This window comes from Bactrocera neohumeralis, chromosome 2 (assembly GCF_024586455.1).
Source record: "Bactrocera neohumeralis isolate Rockhampton chromosome 2, APGP_CSIRO_Bneo_wtdbg2-racon-allhic-juicebox.fasta_v2, whole genome shotgun sequence".
Lineage (NCBI taxonomy): Eukaryota > Metazoa > Arthropoda > Insecta > Diptera > Tephritidae > Bactrocera > Bactrocera neohumeralis.
The window spans coordinates 18,784,534-18,805,539 of record NC_065919.1 but is presented as its reverse complement, the minus strand read 5'-3'; the positions used below and the strand labels follow the sequence as shown (position 1 = coordinate 18,805,539).

Genomic DNA, 21,006 nt, shown 5'->3' with positions numbered 1-21,006 from the left:
AAATCAATATTATATAATTAATAAAAATTAATTAATTAAATTTGGTCACTTCGTTTTTCTAGACATGCCTAGAATATGTTTAATTTTTAATTTTTTTCATTTTCGAAAAATATTAAACCTATTTTCATCTAACTCATCTATCTCCCTCTAATTTAAAAATTTTTATAGTTTCTTAAATTACCGGGAAAATATAATTTATTTTTATCTTTTGCAAATTGCAACAGTTTCCTGTTGCCAAATCAAAGGCAAAGCCGAATATCCTTGACACCAAAGTATTGTATTTGATGGGTTCTGAAGGGTTTAAAAGCTGCTATAAAATGATGCTACCATTAATTCCGCAGAACTATATACAAAAAAAATCTAACTTCATTAAATAAATACCGAAAAGCTTGTGTGCACTCATCAGCCTGACTTCTGGATCGTAGATCGGAAATCGGAAAAATAGACATTACCCCAACAATAGCTGCTATAGACAATCTTATTAACTTTTTTTGAAAAAAAAACTTTTCGACTTTTCCATGCCTAACAATATTTTACATGTTTTCTAGTTTTGGGTTACTCTGATACTACTAAGAGCCAAACTTATTAAGACTTTGTTCATAGTTTTAAAACTCTAAATTTATTCTTCAAAATCTATATCGACTCACGAAGAATCAATGCGGTATGGGACAGTATATTATCGTGGTGCAAAAACCAAGAGTTGTCGGCCCATAAATCCGACCTCTTTCTAAGAATAGCTTCATCTTGATTTTTTACCTGCTTTGACGTGGGTCTTTCGTCATGTTTGCTAAACCGTATTCGGCCGATTGATCATCTGTGTCGGATCGTAAACAAATAGATTCAAAACTCATCTCTGTACCTAACATTTCATGATATCCTGGTAGTTTCCACTCTGAACGAAATTGTTTCACAGACGTTAATGATCGCAAAAAGCTTGGAGTCACGTTAAACGCGATCGTGCTTTACTTTCTCTTTACGAAAAAAATGCTTTTCAAACTGACTCATCTCCATGGTACTTCTTGTTAACATTTCACGGTCGGACATAATTCGGTGCATCTTCGATAATCGAAGGACATGTCAACATAATCTTGATTTTAGTCTTGCTTTGACGTGGGTCTTTCGCCATCTTTACTAAGATATTCGGCCGATTGATCGTCTGTGCCCGGATCATAAGCATAGATTCAAGACTCATCTCCAGTATTAGTACATTTCATGATATCCTGGTAGTCGGACAGCATTGTTTCCGCCTTGAAGCGACGCTTTTTTCGAAAAAACCTTAGCCGACTTTGGGCAACGTGCTTTTACCTTTTCTTGACTCCAAATGATCTTTTAAAATGGTTTTCACTGATCTCTCCGGTATTTCAAAGAAGCCAGTAAGATCTCTGACTGTTAAATGTTCATTCTAAAGAACCAATTCCTTTATATTATTGACGTATTGATCATCAGTTGATGTTGATGGCCGTCCTGAACGTGCTTCGTCATGAACGCGTTCTCGACCCTCTTTGAATATAACAGTTTCTCGCGACAAAGAATTATCAGCAAAAGCCTTCTACAACATTTTGAATATTTCGGCACCGCGAATTTGATTCCGCGTACAAAATTCAATGGGACTGCTTTGTTGAATAATTTCACTCATCGTTAAAACGCCGAATGCGCTTTGTGTACTTTAGAAAAAGACGCGTATTCAAACCACTAATAGCTATTTTGATGTGACATTTGGTTGAGATGTCACTGGCAGTTATACCGATCTAGAAGAAAAAAATATTTCGTCGAATGAGTTTTCGCGCGGAATTTAAATTAAAAAGTCTTACTATTTTTTGCCCACAGTAATATAATTCAATATTTTCAGTAAAAATGTAAAAATTGTTGTTGAGTTAGTTAGTTAACTCTTAAGACCCTAACCGCAACAAATATTAATGATAATACTCATACTCTGGCAACCATTACATAGGAAAAAATCAAGAATTACCTTTTCTTAAAAACCTCTTCAGAATATTTTTCTCTGAAAGGTACCTGTCTCTCTTTTAATTTAACATTTTTTTTTTAACCTTTATCCACGCTTATGTGTCATAACACTAAGAACAAGTAAAGAGCACTGAACGTCTAAGTTTTAAGTTGTAACCGACACTGAACGCTTTTGAGGTATTAACCACATCTTAGAATAACCGTAAAGTTCAAATGGTTGAAGAGAGCTGGGACTTGTATTTCTTTATGCTAGAATTAAAATCAATATATTTGGCTCGACTTGTTACCTATAATAATATATAATTCAGAAACACAAAGTTTCTAAAGACTTCATTTATAAGAATCCTAAAACTTGGAGACCTAAGCCATAAGTGATTATTTCGAAATTAGTGATTAACAATACCAATGCTTCTGAAGATGAAAAACTTGGCTCTGTGTTGTTCTACTGCATAGTAAATGACAAACCAAGTAAAACCTTGGTTTTCCGGAAATTATTATATTTATATATGATTCACAAAATGTCCAACCAAGGTTATCTAGAAGGGTATTTACTGTAAAATTGAAAAATGAGGTCCTTTAATAATTTAAGTATAATAGTAAGGCTTTTCTATTCGAATTTCTTGTAAAGCCGTCTCAACTTAGCTGCTGGTTGGTCTTTGATAATAAGTTGTTATGTGCCACTTGGTCCGTCAGGTATTTATGGGAAGCTCTAATTTGTTTTCGACTAACTAAGTCGATTATAAAAATATTTTTCTATGCCGTCTTATTGGAAATTTCGAGTTTGATGGAGCTAACTCAATTAAATTCTAAATTTTCGCTATTGAGCTTATCACCGTAATATTAAGAAAATTGGTTTCATTTTAAGGTGGGAAAGGCGTTATATCGATAAGAATTAATCGCTACTAGTACGTTTTATTAGAGCAGCAAGGCATCTCGATATAATACAGGCGTTTTTTTATTATGCTTTGCTATTAAATATGTGTAGCCAAGGAAGAAAGGTTGCGGCCGGCCTAGTGACTATAAGCCTTTCAGTGACTACTGAACTGTATTTCGGATTGTCAAACTAATAGAATTTTCACACAGACTTTACAATCAAAAGAAAAATTATTATTAAAAGAAAAAATATGCAAAACAATAAATTTATGAAGTTATTTCCACATTTCTGTAGAGTCTTATTAAAAATTAAAATTTGTTTTAACAAAATATTCCTTAGCATCTCTTCAATTTGATTACATTTCGTCATTCTGCCGTGAAATTAAAAATATATTTGTACTACATACAAAAAATACGAAAGCAAGTGTATTATATTATCCATGTTTGCCTTCCGTTTCTTCAAAAAGCGCATAAATTAACACCGCATGCTTTCCACTTTACCGCGCAATAACTTACCTTGCCGAATTTGGAGAGTCCTCCAATATGTGGATATTTTCCCGGCTCGTCAACCTTACAGCAATCCGCCCTACAAAGGTAAAGCAATAAAAAAGATATATATACAATGATTAACATATATTTGTATGTATGTATACATGTAGACGACAGCAAAAACGCCAAATGTGAAATACATTAATCCACATTAAAAACGCGCTGCAAGATGAACACTTCTTCACTTCTGGAAGTGGATTTCTCATCATCATAATTTGAGTGAGCGAGCGCCGGCACACATACACACGCAACTTACATGCAAGGGAGTAAAGTGTTGCCTATCAGAAGAAGTGAAGAAATTTGTTTCAATGGAATGGTTTTGTTAACACTACATTTGAGACCACTCTCGAACTAGTTTATTGAGGATTATTTTTACCGTTAAATTCTGACTTGGTATCGAACAGCTTCTCTTAAAAAAAGATAAACTAAAAAATTAGCGTTTTTCGACACCTGAAGCTGGCGCGTTGAGAACGCATGTTTTGGAGATCCCTCAATCTTAGTGGCAAAAGTGCTTCGACAATTACTTCAAGGCCATACAAAAATGTATAGATCTTGATTGAATCTTGTTCTTGTTGTCTAATCTCGAAATATTGTGCTAATGCGAAAGCCGCGGAACTGACCTCTACAGGCAATTCCAGAGTCAACATCTACGTAGACAGCCAAACAGCAATCAAGGCAGTAACTTCGTATTACAAATCGGTCGGAATTGTCTTTTGGAAAGTGTGGCCAGAAGCAATCTTCAATCTTCCAACTTCACTTCTACTGGGCGCCTGGCCACAAAGGCAACAAGGACAATGAAAAAGTGTACGAGATTGCCAACAATGGTGTATGGAAAAGAGACCGTAAGAACATGATGTTAATACTAACTAGTCCCCGTCTGATGGCGACACACGCCCGCAAGATGGGGCTGACCGATCAAGAAGACTGCACGAAATGCCTACAGCAGGGCACCAGGGAAACAATGGCGCATCTTTTGTGCACTTGTCCCGCATTGACAAGACTACGCTGTAAGCATCTGGGGTCCACACAGTATGATACACTGTAGCAGGTATCGACAGAGAGTCCGCAGTCTGTTAAAATTCGCATCAAGCGCAGGCATCCTAAACGATGACTACTTGTGAACTCCTCTGGTAACGCAAAGGACCAAACTGGTCTATGCGTGGGTTATTGGCCTAACAGATTAATCTAACGTAACCTAATCCCGTAATATATGAGTCATCCTGGTAATAAACTCTGGGGCCTGCCTGCCCTTTTCATTGCTTCATGAACTCGACAATTTCTATAATCACACAACCAATATACTTATATTGAATTGTTTCTCATGCAGTTAAGTTGGCTTCCTTTAAGCAATATGACAGAGTCATTGTAACCGTTTCTTCACTGGGTTGCCTTTAAAAGACCTTTGGGTGTGCATGTGCGAGCATAATTTCATAGCAGATGAACTCATCAAAAAATTTTAAGTATCCACATGGATGCATGTGTCATTGAATAGGTTTATAGCATACGCCTGCCATATATTATTACGGATAATATTTATCACACACCCACAGACGTATACATATAAATATATATATGCTACTATACTTACATATACGGGCTTAAATGCTTCCATTTGGCAAGCCGAAAAGAATTAAAGTTGTACTTTAAAAAGTATTAAAAGATTTGTAGTATCTCAAATCCATCCACCTGTGGCTTAATGGGTTCGCAAGGTAAGCGCCATATACTTATAAGTATGTATAAATACAAGTTTATTACAGGAAACATTATAAGCAAGGTCGGCGGACACCACAGATATGAAAATGCGCACATTCAACATTCCTTTTTTAAACCGAAGTTAAGCTATATGCGGAGGGTGGCAGTTTGAGGCTTGGCCTCAGCAAATTGTGTTTAAAATATATTTTGAACGGCCATTAGACTCTCAATAGACAAGGTGAAATCAGACAACTGGAAATGAAAATACTGAAATCATTATCTTCACTGCCTAATATTTCTTCAGTTTGCTTTAATAATACAACAAGTTATCTATATAATATTTTTTTTAAGGGTTACATGAAGAAGAAGTAAAAGCTCTAAACTCTCTCATGAAAGTTACATTGTTGTCTGTCTTGACTTAAAGCTGCGTTAATGAAGTGGGGTTCTCTTAACGTAATGAAATCATTAACAATAAGACTCGACCCTCCGATTGACTCATTCAAACTTATGCTCCAGAAGTATAATAACGGGTGATACAAGTAGAGGTACTTTCTTTAATAACATGTGATGTTATCTTTGTTCCGTATTATTTGACATTTTATCTTGGAAAGACTTACGTCCAAACAACGTTTACAAACCGTTCAACTTTATTACGAAATTCACGTTTCTCATAAGTATAAACGGCCTACTGAGCATACTATTCGCAACACCATCACCCATCTTCAGACCCAGCATTCATTATTGGATAATATTCGAACGAATAGATCACGTCTAGCATGCAGTGAAGAAAATATAGCAGCCGTAGCTGAGAGTGTACACAAAGACCGTGGAGAGTCAGTTCAGCACCGTTCTCAGCAACTCAAACTGACGTATAGGACGACTTGGCGCAGTTTACGTCGAGATCTTAAATTGAAAGTGTACAAAATTAAGTTCGTACAAGAACTCAAACCGGTCGACTTTCTCTAGCTACATCGCTTCAGTCTATGGGCTCCTTAAACGTTCCAAAAAGACTTTTCATGCCAATTTTATTCAGCGATGAGGGCCATTGCTGACTAGATGGGTAGTTAAACAAGTAGAATTGCCGCATTTGAGACGAAGAGCAATCTGAGGAGATTCTAGAAATGCTTTTTCGTCCAGAATAAAACACCGGTTGTGTGGCGGTAGAGTCTTCTTCGCCTTTACTGGCGTAGACACCGCTTACGCGGTTATAACCGTTAATCAACGGTCCATATTTTCTCAAAAATGCATGGCGGTGAGAACGTAACCGTCTATTTGTTACCTGAAATTGAAGCTCGTGATCTCGGCGACATTTGCTTTCAACAAGATGGTGCCACTTCCCACACATCACATCAATTAATGAATCTATTGAGAGAATACTTCGATGAGCAAATAGTTTTATGTTTTAGGCCGGTCCATTGGCCACCAATTGAAATCATACCGTTAGACCTTTTCCTGGAGGGATATATGTTGTGTAAAGTCTATGCGAACAATCCCGCTTTGATTCAGGCCTTGGCGCAAAATATCACGCGTGTACGAAGATAGCTAAAACAGATGTATAAATGACTTTTATATATCTTTTGTTCGCCAGCCTATCCGAAACAAGAACTGCATACACGAAATACCATAAGCCAAAAATGTAAGAAATACATATTGCTGTTTCTTTGAGATAATTCTTTCGATAATGTTGTCGAGTACTATTCTCTGTACATTGAAACAGGGGATGAGTACCAAAGTAAGCCTTAAGACGAAATTTGAAATAACATACATACATATATCATGTATATAGCACGTAGTCTAACTGTGTCGGCTTTATATTGTGTTATTGACTAGCACAGTACATCCTTTTTATTTGATTTCCACTTTAAACTGAGCATTTATTTTTAGTATTTTTGCAGACTCTTATAACTTAAGCAAACTTCCTACTACCCGATAACAATTTGCAAGGTATCGTTGACGATATAATAGCAAAACTCAACTTTCTCCCCGCAGCCGGCATAGGGACAATATACTCCTTTGCTGCTAAACGAAAACAGAAAATGATGTTACAGCCATCAATTACCACGCATTACAAACCAAAGCATCTGAGTTGGTTTTATTGTTTGCTCAATGAGTTTAATTATTCGGTATATAACCGGTATATAACTAAGTTCGCGCAGTTTAATTTTTTTATTTTTTCATTTATTAAAGATAGCTATTCAAAATAGTAAATATTATTCAAAGTATTGCTGATCTGTAGCTATAACAGTTTTCCAACCTTCTGGCAATTTATTTATACAAGAACTGAGCCCTGAATACCCTGCATCATGAAACTGTCGTCATGGATATTCAGCTTTTCGGTTGATATGGCTGTAGGTTTCGCATATAATTTTTTACGTCTAGAAGTGTCGTAATGGGTTTACGCCTCGTTACCAGTCAAACTTCGTTGCAAAAACGACTTCTTTTTGTTCCGTTCAGGCTGCATTTCTGATATGCAACATCGTCCTTTCATTTCTCTTGGCTTCAATTCATATGGCACCAAAATCTTTCAGCCAATCGACCGGCTGGTTCTTAACTACGCAGCATCAATACGCTCGCCTGGATGCAGTGAAACGCAGACGAGGAAGCTACAAAAATGTCCGAGCACTGCACTCCGAACACAATAAGATGCCTTTTGATGACTTCCATCGAACACCTGCTCGGTGAGGCCCGCATGCTCCCAGTTAAGCAGCTTAATGAACACCTCTCCAAGCAGTTTCTGCTGGAGTGCTTTGCAGAAATCTTGCTCTGCATTCAACTGCTTGGAGCATCAAGAGGTCCTTTCTCAACTACGTCAATGGCATAAAACAATACGTCGACCAGACTTCGGACGCAACAAACTTCAAATATGCACTGCCCGCCATTTACAGTGGAGCCATTAACACCTTTAACGACTTTAGTGAATGGCGTACTTGGGGTCAAACAACCATTGCAGACGAAGGGCTCGAGTTGCAGCGAGAATCGAGAGTGATCCTTGCGCAGCTTCGTTCGCGACGCTGTAACAGGTTAAACTTCTGCTTATCCAGAACATATCAAACATTAGTCCAGCGTGCAACGAGTCTCCGCATGACACTACCCACCTCTTTCCATGCCCTGCTAACCCTTCATATCTGAACCCCTCCCACTATGGTCCGACTCCATCGAAAGCACTTTTCCTGGGCCTACCGTTGGATGACTTTGATGACAACTTATCTAATCCTAACAATCCTAATGGGGATTAGGTATCCAACAACAACATTGGAATTTAAGTGTGTCCAATCCACAAGAAGGAATACCACAGAATCTGCGACAACTACCGTGGGATAAGTCTCCTCAACACCGCATATAAGGTTCTATCGAGCATCTTGTGTGAAAAATTAAAGTCCACCGTCAACAAACTGATTGGACCCGTGAAAAAAAGATCGACAAACACAAGCTCATCTTCACTTTCAAATCTGCTTTTGGCCGCAGGATAAGTAGCTGCCTTTGTGCCGCTATGTCTGAATTTGGTATCCCCGCAAATACGGCATTAATACGGCTGTGTAAACTGACGTTGAGCAATACCGAAAGATCCGTCAGGATCGGGAAGGACTTCTCCGAGCTGTTCATTACCAAACGAAGTAAAGACGGCAGCTACGCCGACTAGGTTTCATGGATGAAAACACTACAGCTCTAAAAGTATTCGACGTAGAACCCGCTGGGGAAAGAAGAAGAGGAAAACCTCCACTCCGTTGGAAAGACCAGGTGGGGAAGGATCTGGCTATACTTAGAATCTGCTGTAAACTCGGCTATAACCGGTGCCAACGCCAATAAAGATGAAGAAGAGTCATGTCGGTCTGCCTGTATTATATACGCGCGAACTGGTCGCTCAGCTTTTCAGATATCGATATGAAAGATCTCTGTATAAACTTTTCATATCGGACCACTATAGCATATAGCTGTCATAGAAAATAGTCGATCGAAATCCACTTCTTGTAAGGAATCTTTTGTATTTGTGAAGAGTGCTAAACCTTCGGTGCGAACGAAGTCAATGTGTTTTCTTGTTTTTATTATTATTTTCCACAGCTCTGCTTTCCATATAGCCCCCACTCCTCTACGTGCTGACAAATTTGACTATTTATGCATTGAATTGGCGCTTCAAATCTAATACGCTTACACTTTCTTTTACAATTATAGTTTGTCATATTTTGCGACCCTTCTCAAACGAATGCACACACACACACACATACAAATACAAAATTGAAATGGGGAAAATTGCGAATATTTGTAGGTTGTGGGCAACCAAACATATAAAAAAACGGTTTTGCACATTGTGAAACCAGTTTGTATATTCATATACTTGTATGTATGTGTGCTTCCAACTGACAGCACCCACACACATACACACCTATAGACATGTAAACAAATATATTTTTTATGCATGCATAGATTTCTGAAATTCCCACAAAATACCCAACATATCTTTATTTACATATATAAAAACAAGCAAGCACATACACATATTTATATATACATGCACACACACATGCTTACCATGGCGTATTGCAGGTGTGCGTCAGTGTCAAATAGCGCGCGCCAAGCTGATAGAACATACGTAAAACGCTGAGGCTGGTGCCAATCGAATGGCCACCCTCCACCCCAATCAGGCTGGCAATTTTTCCACTTTTGTGCACCTCTTCAATTCCTGAAAGTACAACACAAACAAAAAATATTCATAAAATGGTGGCAATACTTGGATTTGAAAGCGTGTCAAAAGAAATATTTAAATATACTTTAAGTGACAGTTAATGGTTACATATACACACACATGCATACAAACATAATGCCCAGTATTAAATACTTAAGGGGTCAGTAGGGTAATCTTTTTCAAAAAAAATTTTTTTTTTTGCATTTTCTGTTCCCTTATACCCTTAGAATTAATGTAGAAACCCACTTTCTCATTGGAAGGTTTCGAAAAAGGCCCAAAAATAATAATACCGCTCGACGTTCGGGGCGCTCGGAGTGCACACCTCAAACTTTAAACGCGTTTTTCTCAAAACACACTTTTTGAAACTGCTGGACATGATTCCGGTCGAACTACTTAATCGATTTGCTAAATTTTTTTTTTTTCAATGTTCACAAAACGCCTGGCTATCGTCCATATCAGATTAATATTTTTTTATAATTTATTGACAATGTTATGACAAAATTTATGTAAAAAAAATTGAGAAAATTTAAAAAAGAAAACAAAACTTTTTTTTATTTATCAACATTTTTTCAAGATACTAGTAAGGACGATAACCATTCACGTACTTTTTAAGAATAAATTTGGTTTCTGTGTTTCAGATGAACCAAACATGAGAAATCGTGTCCGCGTGTCAGTGAAAAAACGCATCTCATTCACCCAGCCATTTCTCCGACAGATGTTATCAAAAAATTTCGAAATAATTTGTTAATACACTGCACAATATAATAGGTTGTCAAAAAAGTCTTGCGGTAATTTCGCTTGTTGGCGCTGAAAGCACGTAGTTCTAGTTTTATTCGTCGCATCGGGTCATGCTATACCTTTTTGGAAAGCTCATTTCACGCGCTAACATTACCTCATGACGTGTGATAAAAGTTCTATTGTAAAATAAAAATTTCTAAAAAAAAAATTGTTAAAAAACAGGCCAGATTACCCTACTGACTTAAATGGTATTGCATGGGCACAGATGTACTTACTTTTACACCATTTTTTTATAATTTATTTTAAATCATAGTCTTTTTAAGCTTCCTTTTTACTCTATTTGAACCGCTAACAGCTTACTTAAGAAGCATTTACGCACATGTCAGTCACAGGAAAGGTTGACACGAGCACTATCAAAAATATTTTTTCATTACTATCCTATTTTCCAACCCCAAAAAACGACATAACAACCTGATTCGCAAGCGCCGAAACAGTAAATAGTTTTGGCTGAATGTTTTTTTAAAATGCACTACGTAACCTCATTTGTGTTATTTGAGCCGCTCAGTGCACACATCGATTAACACATAAAACGAAAAGTTGAGAAACACGATTTTTTCAAGATACTCAATTGTTTTTAAAAATTCCCCTAATAATATGCATGCAAATATGTAATGTGGAATGCATAACTGCAGATATAGCTTTCATCTAACGGTATATAAAATTAATAAGAAAGAATACCAACAAATAAACGTCAGTAATGTTACAATTTTTATAGTATGTGACTGATGGAGTTAATCGATTTGGCAACTGAAAAATTATTTTTCAAATACTTTGCGATTGTAAATTCCGCTATCATCATTATAGTCCAATTATATATGTATGGAGAAGGCATTTTCAAAATAGCGTTATATTGGAAGAAGGCGTGGTTGTAAACCGATTTCACCCATATTTCGTACATGTCATCAGCGTGTTATTTTATACCGAATTTGAAGTAGTGAAGGTTTTGGACCTTTATCCTTCTGCCATTTTTTTAAGCCAATGTCTCTGATGTTCTTGTTAGTCTTAATGATGGACTGTTTAAATCCGGTTTCTTGGCAAAAAAAAACGACTTGTGAGTTTGGTTGATTTGGATTAGATGAAAAAAACGAGGGGGCGGGGCCACGCCTTCTTAAACAATATGTTTTGATGCGATATGTTGTGCCAATCATCTGGTGAAAATGTTTTGAATTTTTTTTGGCAGTGGGTCGATTGTTTCGAACGACTCAATAACTACGTAAAAAGTCTGATATCATTGTGCAAGTTACAGCTTCACGGACGGAACAAACGGAAAGACGGACGGACGGACAGACAGACATCCGGATTTCAACTCTACTCGTCACCCTGATCACTTTGGTATATATAACCCTATATCTGACTCTTTTAGATTTAGGACTTACAAACAACCGTTATGTGAACAAAACTATAATACTCTCGTTAGTTTCTATCACTCTCGCAATAATGTTGCTAAGGATTTTAACCGTTACACGAATACTTGTAAGTCCTTAATCCGTCAGATATAGAAATATATACTTTCGAAGTTTGCAGCGTCCGTCCGTCTGTCCGTCTGTCTGTCTTTATGGAAACTTTTTTAGACAAGATGAAATTTAAGTTCGAAGACCGACGAGATCCTTCAGTTTCTGTCATAACCAAAATAAAGATATTAAAAAATTTATTGAATTCGTGTCAAAAATAAACATATGGAAAATATTTTTTTTGTACATATTCGGAAACTACTATAGCTATGTCAACCAAACTTACAGAAACAGGCATTTCCATATACAGTTTAAAAATGGAAGAAATCGGATAATAACCACGCCCACCTCCCATACAAAGGTTATGTTGAAAATCACTAAAAGTGCGTTAACCGACTAACCAAAAACGTCAGAAACACTAAATTTTACGGAAGAAATGGTAAAAAGAAGCTGCACCCAGGCTTTTTTTTTAAATTGAAAATGGGCGTGGCGCCGCCCACTTATGGACCAAGAACCATATCTCGGGAACTACTTAACCGATTTCAATGAAATTCGGTATGTAATATTTTCTTAACACCCTGATGACATGTACGAAATATGGGTGAAATCGGTTCACAACCACGCCTTCTTCCAATATAACGCTATTTTGAATTCCATCTGCTGCCTTTTCTGTATAATACGAGTATCTACATTAGGAACCAATGATGATAGCGGAATAAAACTTTTCAAAAATACGGTATTTGAAAAATATTTAAATGACGGATAATGAAATTTCGATTATCACTTTACCATGCGAGAGTATAAAATGTTCGGTGACACCCGAACTTAGCCCTTCCTTACTTGTTATAGTATGTGACTGATGGAGTTAATCGATTTGGCAACTGAAAAAATTATTTTTCAAACTTTGCGGTCTACCGACTAAAGATTCTCTTATATTAATGGCTTGAAATTCTGTATCTTCATTATAGTCACATTTGAATTGTATGAGATAGGGTTTAGACCTTTCTAACTTTATCCAGCGTATTTTAAGCCAATTTACTGAAGGCCCTATGACGGTTACTTTTCTGTTAAAGGTTTTGCTGACAAAAAAGATTAGTGAGTCATTTGGATTAGATGGAACGATGCTTTTTCTTTACATGTTTTGATTTTTTTTTCACTCCTGACTCAATAACTGTAAAATCTGAGTCATTGTGCAAATAGCTGTGTCCACTAACCAAAAATTTCATGCCAATTGATTCAGCTCTGATTTCCGTGCTTTGAACAGGTTTCAATAAACTTAAGACGGTTTTAATATTTCTATTTTAACCGTTACACGAATACTAATATGTTAATATTATATTTTTTCGAAGTTTGCAGCGTAAGTCTTTATGGACTTTTTTAGACAAGATGAAATTTCTTAAGACCGACGAGATCCTTCAGTTTCTCGCCAAACAAACATGTGGCAAACATTTTATTGAATTCATGACATCCAAAATTATAAACATATAAATTTCGCTTATAATAAGCTAAGGATGTGATCAAATTGGGAAAAGCTAACGCTTTTTCCAAGTCAAAAGAAAGTACGAATAATTTTTCCGATGTTGCAATGTCCGCATAGACTTTAGACTTAACAAATCATCACAAGAAAAAGTCTAACGGTGTGATATCATCATTTTTGAAGAAATGTGGGCCAATGATTCAACCGTCGCACAAACCACACTAAACCGTTGTTTTTTCTGAATGGCTGCTCTTGTATCTCTTCAGGTTTCTCTTCGTCCCAAATGCGGCAATTATGCTTCTTTTCAGAAATGTGCCTCAACACTGAACAAAGTTTGTCTCGAAATTGTTGGATCTTTTTGGAACGTTTCAGGAGCCCATAGAGTAAAGCGATGTCGCTTTGGAAGGCCGAACGGCTTCAGCTCTTTCACAAGCTGTGTTCTGTATGCTTTCAATTTAAGATCTCGACGTAAAATGCACCAAGTCATTCCAAACGTTAGTTCGACTTGCTGCTAACGGCACCGATTCGACACTCTTCACGGTCTTCGTGAACACTCTTAGCTTCGTCTGCTTTATTCGATCGAATATTATTTAATAATGACGGTGGGTCTTAAGATGAGTTATGCTGTTGTTGTACGCTCAGTGTGCCGATTATATTGACGATAATATAGTTTACAGATTTGTTCAAGCGTCTCTCCATGATGAAATGCCAAGCAAAACTGAACAAAAATAACATGACAGCTTGACACGACTCACGCGAGATCTGTCAAAAAAAAGGATTACTAAAAAGTATTAAATAAAGAACTAATACCTTAATTACCGATATGTGAACAGCATAAAACCAGTCAAAAATAAATGCATTAGGTTATAAAATATAACTCGTCTTCTTTAATAAGTATACTAATCAAAAGCTTTAGTTATTTATCTACTAAATCCCTGAACTCGAATTTACATTTATCGATTTTTGTTTATTTAACTAAAAGAACCAACTCTCACATCGTACAGATAATATTGTTGTTTGTTGTTACTACATATTATTTATTTACATATAAACCTAAACTCTAAGCCTAATAACTATTAACTCAGTCATCATCACTGTCGCTCTCCGACAGCGCTAGATCGTTGACCAAAATATCGCCTATGTATTCCTGTTTTGTGGGCGGAATCTCTTCATCTGTCGTTGTTGCTGCTTCATCGTCATTTACGTTTGGAACTCCATCAGGCTCCATTGTCACTACTGTGTCCGCAACATCGGTTTTGGTTTTGAGAAGCTGTTGCCTCAACTCATATTCCTTAGCCATTGCTTTTGCGAAAGATATCGCCATTTCCTTGGTACGTTTCCTATCGTAGAGCGTTACAAGTTGCTTGATATGCTCCAATTTATCGTGTAGATAGTCACAACGCATCTGACGCCGAAGCTGCTCCACGCTGTTGAGGATTTGAAATTTGGCCAGTATACGTTGATTTATGATCTCGTATTCCGGACAGTCTTTGGGCATATCAATAATCAGTGCACCGAGTTCGCGGAAACTGCTCCTTAGCTCTGTGGTCTGCTGATAGAGTGGCATATATTCTTCATAGTATCGATCAAATGCAGCTTTATATTGCTGCCGTTGTTCGTTGTTGGTGATTTCCGTATAATCGCTAAAGTCATAGACAGGGGGCTCGATGACATCTATGTTATCCATCTTAGTTGCAGGCGATGGAGAGGTCGATCGTAGTGAGTGCCTGCAATTATCAACGGTGGAATGTTCCATTCGTATTCTCTTCGCCGGTTGTGGCTCATCGATGTCCGTAGTTGGCCGCTTTGATGTGCTGTCACCTTTTACGTGGTTATTTTCGACTAATTGTGGCGGGCTAATACTATATGTTGATGATGGGCTTTCGTTGGATTCAGGTGTAAGTTCAATTGAGCTGTTTGGAGCTCTCAAACCCTGTTCTTTGCGTCTTTTCAGCTGTTGCAACTCCTTCTCATTGTAATAAGGCCAATTTTCGTCAACTTCTTTCCAGATATTCGGGCGCAAACTATATACGTTGCGACTTAGCTGTGCTACATCCTTAAGTACATACACGAGTGTTGGTCGTTCACAAGGACGTAATCCTTCCCTTTGTAAGATTGAGTTTATTTCTGGCCTGGTGTATGAGTTAAGAGCTAACAGGTGAACAAGCCGTTCGCGTAATTTACGTGTTGATATATCCGGTAATTTACCATTTTTAATTTCAGTCTTAACTTCGGGTTTGGTCTTTGCTCCAGTTTGTGGCTTTTCTTTTAGAAACAGCTCTGTCCCATTGCTACGAGAGATGTTAGATTGGTTCACATTCCAAGATGCTCCGAGTGGGTGTATCTTCCTCGTTTGTTGCCTTCCGTTGTAAAGGCGCTTGAGGTGATTAGCGACGTTTTGAGATGCCATGTTCTTTAATTGCTAATGGTTTAAAATATTACGTGTTGCTCGAATGAAATCCGTTGCGGTTTTGATATCTGTTGCACTAAAAATGTCCTTATATAAGAAGCAGGTAGAGAGTTAAGTGGCTTTTTGTTAAAATTTAGGTCACCATATTTCCTTCTCTGGTTTTCTACCTGTTCCCAGCTAACCTTCCGATGCTTTATATGAAATGTCGAAATTAGAAAATTCAGGTAGAAGAAAAGCTCATTTATAGCAATATTATCTATTCGACTAATTTTGACCTCTCCACTGAAAGCAACTGTGACAATTACGAAGTAATCAAAATACTCTTTTATCCAGACTGTAGACTTTGTGAAATCCACTCTTTGTTATAGATATCAAAACATCTTAAACTATTTCAGTTATGCTAATATTGGGTAGTCGAAAAAGTCTTTTCGTATTTCTAATCAAACTTCAACTTCTTTTTGTTTATAGTTATAATGAACAGAAAAGTAACATTTTGGTCGACCACTTTTTGCCATTTTCTGCTAGAGACATTATTCCATCAGTGTAAAGCTTTCACATCGGAAGCGAGCGAACCATTGTTCGAAACTTCTTAAAATATTTATATTCAACTAATAAGGAGCAAAAATATATAGTTCAGGTAACCATTTTCTTTCGGGTCACGCCCACCTTTAAAACAAAATCAGGTAATTTTTTTATTGTTGTTCCCTAAAAAGCCGACCGCATGTGCGCTGTCCTTGAAACGGTGCGGAATACGCTTTTAAAAATCACATTAATAGTTTATGATTGTTTCAAAACCATAATGGTAATTAGGAACAAGGTTTCGTTGTGTTCTGGATCCTTCTTCTACACATCCTTTTGTGGAACAATAACACGTCAAAAGTTTTGTTTTCATTCCTTCGATATTTTCTTCCAAAGGTAAAAAAAAAAGATTTTTAAACTTGTCGTGTTTTCCAAAGTATTAACAGATTTAAAAAACTATAACTAAACTATTTCGTACCCACTCTTCTCAACGACTTTCGGGCATAGTTTAGTCGGGGTTTGGTAAATAACATAGATTTGAGATAGAGCAAGTTCAAAGGCGCACTTAAAGAAGGTGCTTAGCGTAGGAGCATGGGATTTTTCGGCGGAACTTAAAATATCTATACAGGCTGATCAAAATTGGAGTGGAGTCTATTGATCAGAGCTGGATCTCAGGTGACCTTTCAAGAGTTCGCAATGCTGCAGAATCATCTAGACCAAAGTCTTTGCTTTTGCTGTCAGGAAATTGACTGAGATAGCTAACAACGCAGGAAACAGTATAAAGAAGATATATACGTGGGTATAACGTTATATCTTTTCGCGTTATATCAGGGAATGTCCTTAGAAGCAGGGAGGCAATAGATATAGCGACTGACGGAAAGCGGATGCATATATACTGGGTTCAGGACCACAAAAAAATTCCCGGAAACGAAATAATTGATGAGATTGCTAAAAGTGGCAGCCGTCTGGTTACCGAACCGGAATAAGAAATATAAAAGTCACTAAAAACGATATACACTGAAAATTTCGAAAGGCCTGACAGCTAGATCAGAGTGAGATGGAATGTTTTAAAGACGTGCAGGATCGCCAAGATCATGTGTAAAATCCTCGAAGAAAGAGAAACGAATGCTTTTTACTCACACGATCTCGAAAATACTGCAGGAAAGTTGTTGGTCTATTATTAGTATTATTTTATTGAAAAGGATAATACAGTTACATCTCAACATTCTAAAATTTTACAGCATTAGGGTCTCACACTTCTTTTAATGGCCACCCACGTAACAGATTTGTTCTCTGATGCATTCTTAGTGTAATGAGTATAACACTTAACAGCATCGCCAACGTGACGATGAAGAGTTGACAAAAAGATATTGATTTTATTCGAAAGTCACTAATAATAGCTGAATGAACTACAATCGTGGAGAGAGAGAAGCGGTAATCCTATACGTATTCGATTTTGTTCTGATTTGATCTTGGTTGCAAACGGAAGAGACAACATAAGGCTAAAACAAATAAAGTTTAATGTTAATTTAATAAACAAATAAAGTAATATAATTCAACTCATACTGCACAATACCTCAATTTGTGAAGTGATACAAAGTTAGGTGAACCAAGCAATACGACTTCGTTTGGGTACATGATGAAAAGTGCATACCAATAGCGTCATCCGTAAATCGAAGAAGATCAGGTAACATACAAGATGCGTTCCAAAGTAAACAGGAATTTAGCGCCCCTGGTCGCACCTTCTATCGGGTGATTTTTTTGAGGTTAGGATTTTCATGCATTAGTATTTGACAGATCACGTGGGATTTCAGACATGGTGTCAAAGAGAAAGATGCTCAGTATGCTTTGACATTTCATCATGAATAGACTTACTAACGAACAACGCTTGCAAATCATTGAATTTTATTACCAAAATCAGTGTTCGGTTCGAAATGTGTTTCGCGCTTTACGTCCGATTTATGGTCTACATAATCGACCAAGTGAGCAAACAATTAATGCGATTGTGACCAAGTTTCGCACTCAGTTTACTTTATTGGACATTAAACCAACCACACGAATGCGTACAGTGCGTACAGAAGAGAATATTGCGTCTGTTTCTGAGAGTGTGGCTGAAGACCGTGAAATGTCGATTCGTCGCCGTTCGCAGCAATTGGGTTTCGTTACGGTGAATGGCGATCGCTATCGTTCGATGCTAACAAACTTTTTGTTGCCAAAAATGGAAGAACTGAACTTGGTTGACATGTGGTTTCAACAAGATGGCGCTACATGCCACACAGCTCGCGATTCTATGGCCATTTTGAGGAAAACTTCGGAGAACAATTCATCTCAAGAAATGGACCCGTAAGTTGGCCACCAAGATCATGCGATTTAACGCCTTTAGACTATTTTTTGTGGGGCTACGTCAAGTCTAAAGTCTACAGAAATAAGCCAGCAACTATTCCAGCTTTGGAAGACAACATTTCCGAAGAAATTCGGGCTATTCCGGCCGAAATGCTCGAAAAAGTTGCCCAAAATTGGACTTTCCGAATGGACCACCTAAGACGCAGCCGCGGTCAACATTTAAATGAAATTATCTTCAAAAAGTAAATGTCATGAACCAATCTAACGTTTCAAATAAAGAACCGATGAGATTTTGCAAATTTTATGCGTTTTTTTTTTAAAAAAGTTATCAAGCTCTTAAAAAATCACCCGATATATGTAGAATTTCATGACATTTCATGTATTAGAAGTGAAGTTATTGCGTTTTAAATGTCAGTATGTTTGTGTTATCGCTAAGAAAATGAGCTTCGAACAAAGGGTCAACATTAAATTTTTTTTAAAATTCGTAAAACTTTTACCGAAACGTTTCAATTGATGAAACAAGTTTTTGGCGATGATTGCCTATCCCGTAGCAGAGTGCGCGAGTGGTTTCAACGTTTTCAAAGTGGTCGTGAGGACATAAATGACGATCAACATGTGGGCCAATCAAAATTCGTGATCACCGGAAATTACATCGAAACTGTGCGTGAATTCATCTAAAATCAGCCGAAATCATCATTGAAATTCATGAAAATGGAATTAAACATCTCCAAAACATCGATTTATCACATTTTGACCGAACATTTGGGCTTACGAAAGTTTGTTCCGCACAAATTGACTGACGACCAAAAACTGCTCAGAATCCAACATTCGAAGGACGATTATTTGACCAAAAATCACATTTTAACCATTAACCTCTCCCTGTATTCAGCTGATGTGGCACCGTGCGACTTCTTCCTTTTCGAAAAAATGCATTTGCCTATGAAAGGAGAACGTTATGTAGACGTAGAGGCCATTCAAAAGGCTTACACCGCATACTGGCGGCCATACAGGCTAACGAGCTAAAGTACTCGTTCAACATGCTTTTGGACCATGCAAAAAGGTGTATTGAAGCAGAAGAAAACTGTTTTGAATAAAATATATTGATTTTGCCGAAAAATCAATTGTTCTTTTTACTTTAGTCCCTTTTACTTCGGAACGCACCTTGTAGTTCATACATTTTCTTAGTATTTAAGTCAAGATTTAAATATTGTTGAATTATAAGCTCTGGTGTAGTGACTACTGTAGGCTGGAAATAAATTTATATGCTTTATAAGATTTGTGTAATCTATATTATTGCTTGCAACGCGACCTTTGCTCTTATCAACCAAAAATGTAACTTGTTCTTTAGAACAACAATCGTATATCCTCTCGTCACGCATCTGATAGTGTGTCTCTAAAATATTTCTTAGAAACGGTAATATCAAGTCCCTCTTTTCGAAAAAAATATGTAAACGAATGTGATCTTCGTTCTTTAGTTTCATTTGTAGGGCTTCTTTTTATTTCGTTAACTTTGATACAACCTCTTAAGAAAATATTTTGGTCAAGTTGACTATGTAAACCATAAAATTCTTTCATGGCAGCCTCTCTCTCATCGGAAATAATTTTTTGATTGCAATTTTGACGGCATCTGCATTGTATATCGACAAATGTTTTGGCAGGTATTAATTTTAATTTTTTAGAGTGTGGATTTAATCGAAATGGCTTCCGAAATAAATACTTATTATTCAGTTGCCAAAAAAATTTGCCATTTAACGGTGCTAATATTTATTATTCAGGAAAGTTATTATGAATATAAAAAGTTATGAATATAGCAAGGGCTTTGACACTTAAATTTAATATTTTTCAAAAAGTGGAGTTAATCAATGTGTGCATTGAGCGGCTCATTTCTTAATACGGCTGATGATTTACATAATATTTTTCTCTCACTTCCAAAAGGGCAACCAGTTGTAAAGAGTCGTGTTTCTCTATAGAATAGAACACACCACGGACAGTCGCAAAGTTAGTTACGGAAAAGTATTATTAAATAAGAACTAACTTGCCCGACAATGTGAGGAAATTAAGTAACACTTTCTTTAGAAACATAATTCACTATATAACGGATTTTTCAATAGGGACGGTAAAAAATTAGACCGATAAGGAAAGCAATCGACGTCATAGCTTTTCCCGCTCTTTTGACATTTCTGTTCAGTAAGGTTTGCCATTTCATCATGGAAAGATATACGATCCAACAACGAGTCGAAATTATTAA

The 21,006-nt window shown here is 36.9% G+C and overlaps 1 protein-coding gene across 5 annotated transcripts in view; it reads right to left on the bottom strand.

Moving 5' to 3' along the window:
- The window catches only part of LOC126751038 (dipeptidase 1), a 106,658-nt gene that overhangs the window by 26,609 nt on the left and 59,043 nt on the right, over window positions 1–21,006 (bottom strand). For all 5 annotated transcript variants that reach the window (XM_050460955.1, XM_050460953.1, XM_050460952.1 and 2 more), the window contains 2 exons: window positions 9,607–9,757; window positions 3,355–3,424 (listed from right to left, as the gene is read on the bottom strand). In XM_050460955.1, the coding sequence (XP_050316912.1) occupies window positions 3,355–3,424; window positions 9,607–9,757 (221 nt within the window). The remainder of the gene's footprint in view (window positions 1–3,354; window positions 3,425–9,606; window positions 9,758–21,006) is intronic.